At 44.7% G+C, this 11,363-nt stretch overlaps 1 protein-coding gene across 1 annotated transcript in view; it reads right to left on the bottom strand.

Annotated features, from left to right (window-relative positions):
* Positions 1 to 11,363, bottom strand: part of CCDC73 (coiled-coil domain containing 73) — a 133,011-nt gene that overhangs the window by 87,543 nt on the left and 34,105 nt on the right. The window contains exon 3 of the mRNA XM_075065847.1: positions 9,887 to 9,958. Coding sequence (XP_074921948.1) covers positions 9,887 to 9,958 — 72 coding nt within the window. The remainder of the gene's footprint in view (positions 1 to 9,886; positions 9,959 to 11,363) is intronic.

The raw sequence follows: 11,363 nt of genomic DNA, 5'->3' as shown, positions 1-11,363 counted from the left end.
AGACCTAGACGGGAGAACAGGTCCTTGATGACGTGTACGTGTGCGGTAACCTGAGCCTCGGAGGTCCCTCGAATAAGCCAGTTGTCGAGATATGGGAAAACATGTATTCGACGACGACGGAGGTGGGCGGCGACTACCGCCATACATTTCGTGAATACTCGAGGGGCCGAGGAGAGGCCAAAGGGAAGCACCGCAAATTGGTAGTGTTGACGATTTACCACAAAGTGGAGGTACCTTCGGCGCGGAGGGTAAATCGTGATGTGGAAATATGCGTCCTTCATGTCGAGAGCAGCGTACCAATCTCTGGGATCCAGGGAAAGGATGATGTTCCCCAGGGACACCATGCAGAACCTGAACTTCCTGATGAACTTGTTCAGAGCTCGCAGGTCCAGGATGGGCCGGAGGCCCCCTTTCGCCTTGGGAATGAGGAAGTATCTGGAATAGAACCCTCTGCCCCTTAAGTCCTCTGGAACCTCCTCTATAGCTCCCATCGCAAGGAGCCTTGAAACCTCCTGCAAAAGGAGTTGCTTGTGAGAGGGGTCCCTGAAGAGGGACGAGGAGGGAGGGTGGGAAGGAGGAGTCGAAACAAACTGAAGACGGTAGTCGCACTCCACCGTGCTGAGGACCCAGCGGTCCGATGTTAGCTGGGACCATGCAGGGAGGAATGTGGCAAGGTGGTTGGCGAACTGAAAAGGATCCTGGGAGGTAATTGGTACAGTGTTCTCGGGCGCACCCTCAAAAGTTTGGCTTCGGTCCCGCCGGCGGTTTGGTGGGGCTGGAGTTGTTACCCCCTGAGGGCCAGACTGCAGTCTGCGAGAGGTATGGCCTCTCCTTCTGGAGAAGTCCTGCCTTGGACGAGGTGGGGGCGCTGATGTTGGGACCGGAAAGATCGTCTCTGAGTCTGCGGCGTATGCATTCCCAGCGAACGCATGATTACGCAGTTGTCCTTCAGACTCTGAAGGCGAGGGTCCGTCTTCTGGGAAAAGAGACACTGACCATCAAAGGGTAGGTCCTGTATTGTATACTGCAGTTCAGGAGGTAGACCTGAAGCCTGCAGCCACGATATGTGCCGCATAGCAATCCCAGAGACGACGGTTCTAGCTGCCGAATCGGCGGCATCTAGTGAGGCCTGAAGGGAGGTTCGCGCAACTTTTTTCCCTTCCTCCAGGAGCGCTGAGAATTCTTGGCGGGAGTCCTGCGGGACGAGCTCTTTAAATTTCCCTTCTGCCTCCCAGGTGTTATAATTGTATCTACTCAGGAGGGCTTGCTGATTTGCCACTCTGAGCTGGAGGCCTCCCGCGGAGTAGAACTTCCTTCCCAACAAATCCATACACCTGGCCTCCCTCGATTTAGGCGCAGGGGCTTGTTGGCCATGGCGCTCCCGTTCGTTGACGGACTGGACCACTAATGAACAAGGAGGAGGGTGTACATATAGGTACTTGTATCCCTTGGATGGAACCATATACTTGGGCTCGACCCCTTTGGCTGTAGGTGGTACGGATGCCAGGGTTTGCCAGACTGTATCTGCCCGAGCCTGTATGGAGCGAATAAAAGGGAGGGCCACCCTTGTTGGAGCCTCCGTCGACAGTATGCTGACCACCAGATCGTCCACTTCAGGAACTTCCTCCACGGGTAAGTTGATGTTGAGAGCAATGCGGCGTAGGAGGTCCTGGTGTGACACGAGGTCAATTGGGGGCGGTCCAGATGTGGCCGTCCCCGCCACCGCCTCATCCGGGGAAGAAGAGGAAGAGACCCCGGGGACCAAGGGGTCTTGGAGTGACTCCTGGTCCTGTGGAACGTCCTGGGGCGGCTCTTGTAGGTCCGTGACCTGGGTTGGGGATTGCTCCGTGCCCAGTGGGGGAGGTCTGCTCACCGTGGACTCTGGCGCTCAATGTTCGGCAGGGTTGGAGTGCGGTGACAGATGTGGGTCACCTTGGCTCTGCTGGTAGGCCCAAGGTGTCCAAAAAGGCCACTGATGAGGACCTTGCTGGTTGTCCGATTCTCCGTATGATGCTGTCTCTGCATGGGAGGAGATCGACGGCTGACGAGATGGCCATGGTGGGGCGGAGACCGTGTGATGACGGTCCCTGTATCCACTGGAACCGTCCCTACGCGGTGCGGGGGAGCGGTACCGAGAATCCTGACGGTGCCGAGAGTGCAACTGGGACTTGCGACCAGCGCGGTGCCAGGAGGTCGACTGGTGCCGGGAATCACTGCGCCGAGATCGGCAGTGAGAAGCATGGTGCCGCAAGTGATGTCGAGATCGGGAGCGGTGCCAGCAGTATCTGGGCAGTGACCGGGACCTCGAGCGGTACCGCGAGTATGACCGGTACCTCGATGGAGAACGGTACCGGGACTGCGAGCGGCCGCGGGACCGGGATCAATGGTGGGACCAGGAGTGTCTGCGGGACCTGGACCAGGACCGGGACCGACGAAGTTCCGTGGTACATGGCGAAGGTCTCATGAAGCCGGCTTGCCTATGGACTAGGGGACCCGCACCAGTGGTGCCGGGGGTCGAGGCAGCTCAGGCTCTGTCAAGGCGATCAGGTCCCGTGCCGCGGAGAATGTCTCCGGAGTGGAGGGCACGATAAGCTCAACCACGGCACGTGCCGGGGAGCTGGTAGGCACCGGACTCGACGGCTCTTGCGAGGCTGGAATCAACGGTGCGGAGGACATCGGTGCCACGGCCGATGACAGTGCCGGGCGGTCCGACTTGGCTAAGCGCTCAGACTGCGGTGTAGATATACTGGCCGCAGGAGGCTTGCGCTTCTTGCTCCGAGGTGAGAGCGAGCGGTGCCGGGCGGAAGCTGGTGCCGGTGATGGCTGGTGACTTGGAGCCTTCACTGTAGGCGTATGCTCCAGTGCCGAGGAGGCGCTTGTTCCCGGTGCCGCTGACGGTGCCGAGGACGGGGGAGTCAACGCTGCCTCCATCAATAGCTGCTTCAGGCGAACGTCCCACTCTTTTTTAGTCCGGGACTTGAATGCCTTACAGATGCGGCACTTGTCGGTAAGATGAGCCTCACCCAAGCACTTCAGGCAGGAGTCGTGCGGGTCTCCTGTGGGCATCGGCCTACGACAGGCCGCACACGGTTTGAAGCCCGGTGAGCCGGGCATGGGCCCAGTACCGGGGAAGGGGAAGGGGCTGGGGCTAACCCCCAATCCCAGTAAGCTATCTACAAAAACTACTACAGAACTAATACTAACTACTAACTACAGTTGAAGTTCGAACTATATACACAATACAATAGAAACGAGTGAATCGCTAGGGAGGTGGAGAACAGCTAAGCTGCGCTCCACAGTTCCAACGACCGACACGGGCGGTAAGAAGGAACTGAGAAGCGGTGGGGCCGGCAGGGGTATATATTTGGCACCATAGCAGCGCCACTCCAGGGAGCGCCCTGTCGGCCCGCCGAGTATTGCTAGGGTAAAAAATCTCCGACGAACGTGCACGCGGCGTGCGTACACCTACTGGAATGGATATGAGCAAGCACTTGAAGAAGAAACAGGTCTCATGGCTTGCTCAAAGAGGTGCTGCTTTCAGGAAACGGTCTCTAGGCACCTGAGTCCATTTAGTGAATGATTTACAAATCAGACACTGCTCCTGGACATGACCCTGGTCCAAATGGAGCAAGTACTCCATATGAGGATCATTGCTGGGGATTACACACCCCCTCACGGCAGACAGTGTTTGAACCATGGTGAAGGCATCACTCAGGGCAAATAACGATACTAACTAACTTACTAACACTAAATAGGGTACTAACTAAACAACTATGAAAACTATACAGAGAAAAAACTCTCAGCACTGAAAAGGGATTGTGAGGTGAAACCACGCAGAGCTCAGATTCCAGCCACAGCTGGTGGTCAGGGTGGTGCCATGTCATAGAGCCAAGAGAGGGGTGATGGCAACAAGGCATGAGAACTGCCCCCCATGAGTACTGCTAGGTGAAATTCTCCAGCTTCAATGCACTGAGCACATGCACATATAAGTGCAATACACGGCTGAATCTACTTGAAGAAGAATCTCATTTTCTTCAAAGAATTGTGTACCTGTCATTTTCTTATTTTCTAAAAATGTATGTCTTCTATCGGCCCAGACCTTCACCCATAGTGTTCTGTTAACTATTTTTCACTTATAGAAATCCCCACAAACCAGGACCCACCAACTCAAAGCAGCATCAGACCCTGACGGAACAATAGATCCAAAATGTGCAGACATATCTCCACTGTTATAATGATCAATACCCCGTACAACATCAGTGGATCCTACATTTGCCTATCACAACATGTGGTGTACCTCGTCCAGTGCATTAAATACCCTAACAACTACAATGTGGGGGAACCCAGACAATCACTACACACTCAAATGAATTCACACAGAAAAAATATAAAAGACAAAAACATCTTATCACCCTGTAAGGGTGCAGATTCACCCCTGTGGTGCCTCCTGCTGGTCATCCATGGAATTAGATTGATTTCCCTCCAGGCTGGAGCACCCTCTGCAGGCCAGTGATCCACTACCACTTGTCCTCTGCCCCCCTGGTGTCCCTCCCTGGACCCAGTGCACTGTTAGCTAGGGTGCTGCCCCCTGGCAGTAACCCCTTTCTCTCAAGGTCTCCCCTCCCCAGAAAACTCCTATCCACTATCCCCACCTTGCCTCAGTATCAGGCTACTGCCAGGCATTGCCTAGCCCCATGCCCCGGCGCAGACTGCAAGATCAGCCTACTGATCACTGACAAGCTTGGGTTTGGACCTGCTGCCTTTGCCTACCCCAGGCTGCCCTCTACAACCCCCAGTACCTGTTGCCTCCTGCTAGGCCACAGCCTGGAGCTCCCCCAGCCCTGCTCCACTCCGGTACCCTCTCTCTAGCTCCCTGCAGCCAGGCTGCCCGTCTCCCTCTACAAACAGAGAGAGACTATTTGGGCTCTGGGTTCACAGCCTTTTTATACAGACCAGCTGTGGCCTGACTAGGGTGTGGCCACCTCCCCAATCAGCCCAGCTTTTAGAGCTGCAGCCCTCCCCAGGGCTGCTTTTTAAACCCCTCAAGCCAGGCACAAGTAACCACCCCACTACACACCCATAGAATATTGGGGTTGGAAGGGACCTCAGGAGGTCATCTAATCCAACCCCCTGCTCAAAGCAGGCCCAATTCCCAGACAGATTTTTGCCCCAAATCCCTAAATGGTCCCCTTGAGGATTGGGCTCACAAGCCTGGGTTTAAGCAGGCCAATGCTCAAACCACTGAGCTATCCCTCTCCCCACCACAGATGAACACATTTCACAAAGCAATATCTCCATATTGGACTTCTCAGTCCTCATCCTCAAAAGAAATCTGCACAACACTGTCAAAAGATGAGCGTGGGTATTTAAATTCATAACTCCGCTGAACACTAAAAAAGATGGACTTAGAGATGCTGGTTTTATGGCTCATTACAAAAATTTGTAATTGTAACATACTGTTGTTGAAATGTTGGGTTTGCCTAGCTGAGAGCTAATGACAGCTAGACAGGGATAAGGAAAATATGCTTTATTTTGCAGAAGAAAGGAGAGCCCTGTACCTCGGTACAAAAGACTTTATTTAGTATAAAAATTAAGAATTTTTTATATATACTTACATATAGGCTTTGGTTGTGCTAGCATTTGATTGGTGGTTAATAAACCCTGCACTTTTGCAATTTGTTTAGCAAAAACCAGCTAAGAACCAGCTTTAACTGTTTTAAAACTGATAAGGGGAGACAGTTTAAAAGTTTAGGGTACTGTGTTTGTGAGGTTTTTGCTTTTTTTTACTGGCTGCTTGTAAGCTGTTAAGGTAGGCTATTAGTGACTTTTACAGGTTTTTTTTCGGGCCTGACAATCTGGGTTGTCAGATTGTCAGGCCCGTTATGTAATTTGCGATTAAGCTGGAGGGATAGATACTGGTTTTTTGTATGGGCAGCAGAGTTTTTAGTTATAGCATTATAGAGACATTTTGCATATTGCATTACTATTTAAATAATACATAAGAAAAACAGAAAGAAAATAATTTATTAAACAATTGTACGGAAGAGGCCAGTAAACCATGACTTAAGGTTTGGGAGGAGGTTTTTAAAATTAAAGGTGTGATTAAGAGATACAGCATGGAAAATAACAGCAGCATTTTTAATAGCTTGTAAATTATTTTTTAATTAAACTAGAGTGATTAACATAAAAACAGCATTTTTTTTGATGCGAGCATAAGCTTTTTTTAATTTAGCATTTATGGCATTTAGCACATGTTTATTTTGCAAAGTTATTTTTGCTATTTTATTAATTTTTTGTTGCAATTTTTGGAAAGCGTTTATTGATGCATTAGTTATTTTTTTAAGCTTTCCAGAAATATTTATAACTGCTTTTTTGAGCTTAGCCATTTTTAACCCAGGAATGAGTGCACGGACAAAAGAGTGGAATTTTGTTTGTTTGATAACTAAGGGATTGGGGCACTGAGTATAAATTAGTTAGGTATACTAGGTGGTTTAATTTTTTAAATGTTTTGGTGAATAATTTAGTTTTATATGCATTTTTTTTATGGATTTGTTAGGATTTGGTATGTGGGAGCCCACACCCCCTTAACCGGTTTAAGTGCTTGGAAGGAGCACTGTGAATGTTTATATTTTTATTTAGAAAGTGTTTAAGTATGTTTTTATAACTATAGATTAGATGGTATTTTTGATGTGTTTGTAAGGGCAGTGGGCCAAGTTTGGTGCTTAAGATTATTTTGAATGGCTATTAGCTGGTTATTTAGGAAATACTGAATTTTTAAACATATTAGATTTTACTGTAATGCTTTTTTAGCTTTAGTGATATTTAATATTATTTTTTATTTACAGTTTAAAGATTTTTACTTTAAAAGGGACATAATTAACTTTACCAGAATTTTGATTGCTTTTTACTTTTAACTCCGGCTTTTAAACACTGAAAGATAACATTACTATTTATAGTGCTTTTTAAAGCCTAATAAAATTTTAATTATATAGCACTGTATATATTTTTTAGCTAATTTAATTAAATTGTTTATAGCCAAATGATTGCAATTTAATAATTTTTTTGCTTGAATTTATTTATAAACATTTTAAAGACATGAAGAACTTTTATTTTAGCATTTTTATAAAGTTTAACTGCTGTTTTTTTAGCAACTACAGAGTTAACTTTTTACTTTTTTTTAAATTACTTGCTTGTTTAACAGGTATTTTTATTAACTTAAATGACCATTTTAAGTATTGTTTTGGGTATTTGAAATTTTTATGCTTACATTTACTTATTTTTTTATTATATTTTTACATTTTTTTTAATTTGTTTTTTAATTTTTTTGTTTGTTGCTTGCCCGCCTGGGCCCGATCCTGCTTTTTTTGCTGAACCGTCCCTTTTATGGGCACCAACTTGTTCCACTACCAGTTTAGCTAGGAGGGTGGGCTTCTCAACTAGCCCCCACCCTTCCTGGTTTCTTTCCTTAAACATTTTTACTTACAAGACTCCCAAGTCCTCCCTTGTGAGGCTTGCCACCTGGACAAAAACACATGGCCCATTGGCGTTTAACTATTTAATTTTTTTTTTGACATTCCTTTCTGAACACCGGGTAAAGGCCATTTACTTAACATATAATTTAAAGGACTATTTTTAGAGGGTTTATTTAGAGACCCACCCATTTGTTTTCTGACACTCAAAAAGAGAATTATACAGAGAGCAGAGGGAATTACGGTTTAATTTAGGTTTTTTTACTTTTATATACTGACCGCTACAGGGGACGGGACAGAAGGATCTTAATTTGACCTTAGAGCTTTATCGCATACAATGGCTTCCACCCTGAGGAATTACGAACGAGAGGTTTAGTTCCGCCCACACACCTAATACCCAAATGAACAGAGCAAAAAAACAACAGTAACCGGTTAAACAGAACAGAATCAGAACCAGATAGCAAACCAGAACCAGATAGTGTTTTCTTATTCTATTAGGGCTCACCTTATTGGAGCATGAACCCCAGGGGCTGCGGCGGAGTGAGGAAGAGGGGCAAAACACCCCTGTGGTGCCGCTCCTAGTTCGCCGCAGCCGTCCAGAGTCCGATGTCCGAGCTAGGAGGGTCCCGTCTGGGTCACCAGAAACTGTTACCAAAATGTCGGGTCTGCCTAGCTGAGAGCCAATGACAGCCAGACAGGGATAAGGAAAATATGCTTTATTTTGCAGAAGAAAGGAGAGCCCTATACCTCAGTACAAAAGACTTTATTTAGTACAAAAATTAAGAATTTTTTATACACACTCACACACAGGCTTCGGTTGTGCTAGCATTTGATTGGTAGTTAACAAACCCTGCACTTTTGCAATTTGTTTAGCAAAAACCAGCTAAGAACCAGCTTTAACTGCTTTAAAACTGATAAGGGGAGACAGTTTAAAAGTTTAGGGTACTGTGTCCGTGAGGCTTTTTCTTTTTCTTACTGGCTGCTTGTAAGCTGTTAAGGGGGGCTACTAGTGACTTTTACAGTACCCTGCTGCCTACTACCCTCCTTTGTCCTACTACTGCAGAGGTATTGATTGTCCACTTCAGTTTAAGTGATATCCTACGACATGTGTGAACTCCATATGCTTAACACTCTGTCCAACCTTGTATTTAGGTTGGCCACTCTGGTCTACCTTCCCCAGTTCTGAGGAAGAACTCTGTGAAGTTTGAAAGCTTGTCCCTTCCACCAACAGAAGTTGGTCCAATAAAAGAAATTAGCTCAGCCTCCTTGTCTCACTGATTTTGAGATACTTTATTCATTGAAATGGTGGCAATGAGGAAATAAACTTTAAAAGAAAATATAAGGATTGTATTTCATGGCTGAAAGGGCAGAATAAAAAAATCTTGGAGCATTATATTAAAACGCCACATAGGTCATGTCAATTCAATAAGGTACCTAAGCATCTACAAACCCCAGTGTTCGAGCAACATAATGGTGCTCACAGCTACCTTAAGGCAGCACCTGAAAATTTCCCTACTTTAGGGGACTCCTTAACAACTGCGACTCCCGTTGGTTGGAGGGTTATCAGGGGCAGAGCTAGAATGCAATGTGCTTCAGCAATCCTAACCAATGAAGCATCATTTATAGAGCAGTTATAATAATAAGAGATATACCAATCTCCTAGAACTGGAAGGGACCTTGAAAGGTCATCAAGTCCAGCCCCCTGCCTTCACGAGCAGGACTGACTACTGATTTTTGCCCCAGATCCCTAAGTGACCCCCTCAAGGATTGAGCTCTCAACTCTGGGTTTAGTGGGCCAATGCTCAAACCACTGAGCTATCCCTCCCCCCCTTATTCACCAGCACAAGTTAGAGAAGCTGTAACTTGTACCAGGGAGCAATTCAGCCACCAGTAGCCTCCAAAGGCAGATCAGGTGGGGACTCCCAGGTGTATCAAGCACTGCTCTGGCAAAACTGAGAATCTGGCTCAAAGGATACTATACTTACACTTAATTAGATCCAAATAAATCCTATTTTTGCTTCTCTGGTTGCATTAATGTTGAAGGCTGGATGACATTTTGGAACATATTTTTGAAGGGGATATCTATCTTTAGGTAGGAACTTGACCAGGTTGACTATTTCTTCATGGTCATCATAATTTACCTTTGCCAGATTCTTAGCTTTGTGAGATTTCTGTGAAAAAAAGATTTTCCTCTCTCTCTCTCTCTCTCTCTCTGATATAGCTATAGGAAGTATTAATTAAAACATGTATTTTGTGTGTCTGAAAGCAAAAAAGGACTTAATATTTTCCCATGGGGTTGTATCAGAATATTTTATATACAGCATTACAAAGTTTTTAATATTCCTTGATAATTTGGTTTTCAGACCACCATATTTTAAAGTATTATTATCAGAGGTTAAAGAGTCTCAATTTCCTACCTGTTTTTTGAAAGCTGCCATGGCTTCTTTGTGCTGTTTGTTTAATGTTTCTGTCTCATGCTGCAGAGTTTCCTGTTCAATGAAAATACTTTAAATTAGCTCAAATTATAATGTGCTTTAAACGTGACTCTTACTTATACCCTTTCAGTAACAGAGAAACAATATTTTAAGAAAAAATATTGCTATTTTGATTCTTTCTTAAGTAGGTTCTAGGAAAAAATATGAATAAACTAAATTACTTATCTAAAATTGAAGCTCTTGAATGAGAAATATCTTACCTGGTAATTTTCTTTCTGCTAGCAGCTTCTGTCCTAATTCATAACAAATGGATAATGCCTCTCACCTGTGGAATTTTGAGGCAGTCCAGAGTTGTTGCTGGAGCCTTACTCTTTACCTCAGGCCACCAGAAAAGTTCTTCCAAAGCTATAAAAATACTCCAGCAATGAATTATTAGTATTAAGACAACAATTTGAAACTGTATTAACTAATTTGAAGGGAATTTTACATTTAAGTCTCTATTTAGAGAAAATTTTCAGTTTGTTACAAATTGTATTCTGATAATTTACCAGACTACCAGAGTGGATTAAACAAAGAGAGTAGTTATTAGCAGAGAATACTATCAGGTAAGAAATTTTTCATTGTGCTGCACAGCTTGGGAAGTAAAGGTGAATACATAGTATTAATTTAAACTGTTGCTTATTACAATAGAATCATAGGCAAAAAAGTAAGTTCTTCCACATAAAGTAAAAGCTTTGTAATTTAAGGAATTATCTGGGAACCAACCCAGTATTACTTTCCTACCGAAGGACTACATCAATGAATGACATTTCTGTGTTGAGTTCTGTATGAACACAAAATTAATAAAAAATAAAGTTGTAAAACAAATTGGTTGGGAGAAACAGAACGGCCAACTTGCTCTACCACCAGAGGCAGAATTTCTGGTAGCCCAGGATAAAGAGTGAGGCTTAGTCTTTAAGTCTCTAGCATCAACAACTCTAGATCACCTCTGAATTCCACTGATGAAAGGGATTACCTATCTGTTATAAATGAGGAGAAAAACTATGCAGGAGAAAGGTAATATCTTTTATCAGTCAACATATTTATTTGTTCATTTATTTGGTTGATAGCCATAGAATTTACAAATTTTCATCTGCACAATACATACTACATAAAAGGATATTGAAAAAAATATACAGCTATTCATAAAACAAAAATCAGGAAAAGGAATTTGAACTCAACAAAAAGAATGATTCCTTAGTCTGTGGTTATCTGAGATTTTGTAGTCAGAACCACATGCTTGTCAAAAATTCATTTTGATATTGGAGTTTAAAGGTTAAAAATCAGTTACAGTGAGTGAGCAAGGATCGTGTGAAGAGATTGACTGACAGAAAAACCCTTGAAGAATTCTGCTTACAGAGGTGGTCACCTTTAGGAAAAAAGTCCCAGAGCAAGAACTGAAAAATCTGTTAATGGCCAG

Source organism: Chelonoidis abingdonii, chromosome 4, assembly GCF_003597395.2.
Source record: "Chelonoidis abingdonii isolate Lonesome George chromosome 4, CheloAbing_2.0, whole genome shotgun sequence".
Taxonomy (NCBI): Eukaryota; Metazoa; Chordata; order Testudines; family Testudinidae; genus Chelonoidis; species Chelonoidis abingdonii.
Note: the sequence above shows the minus strand (reverse complement) of the source record. Positions and strands in the feature narration are given on the sequence as shown.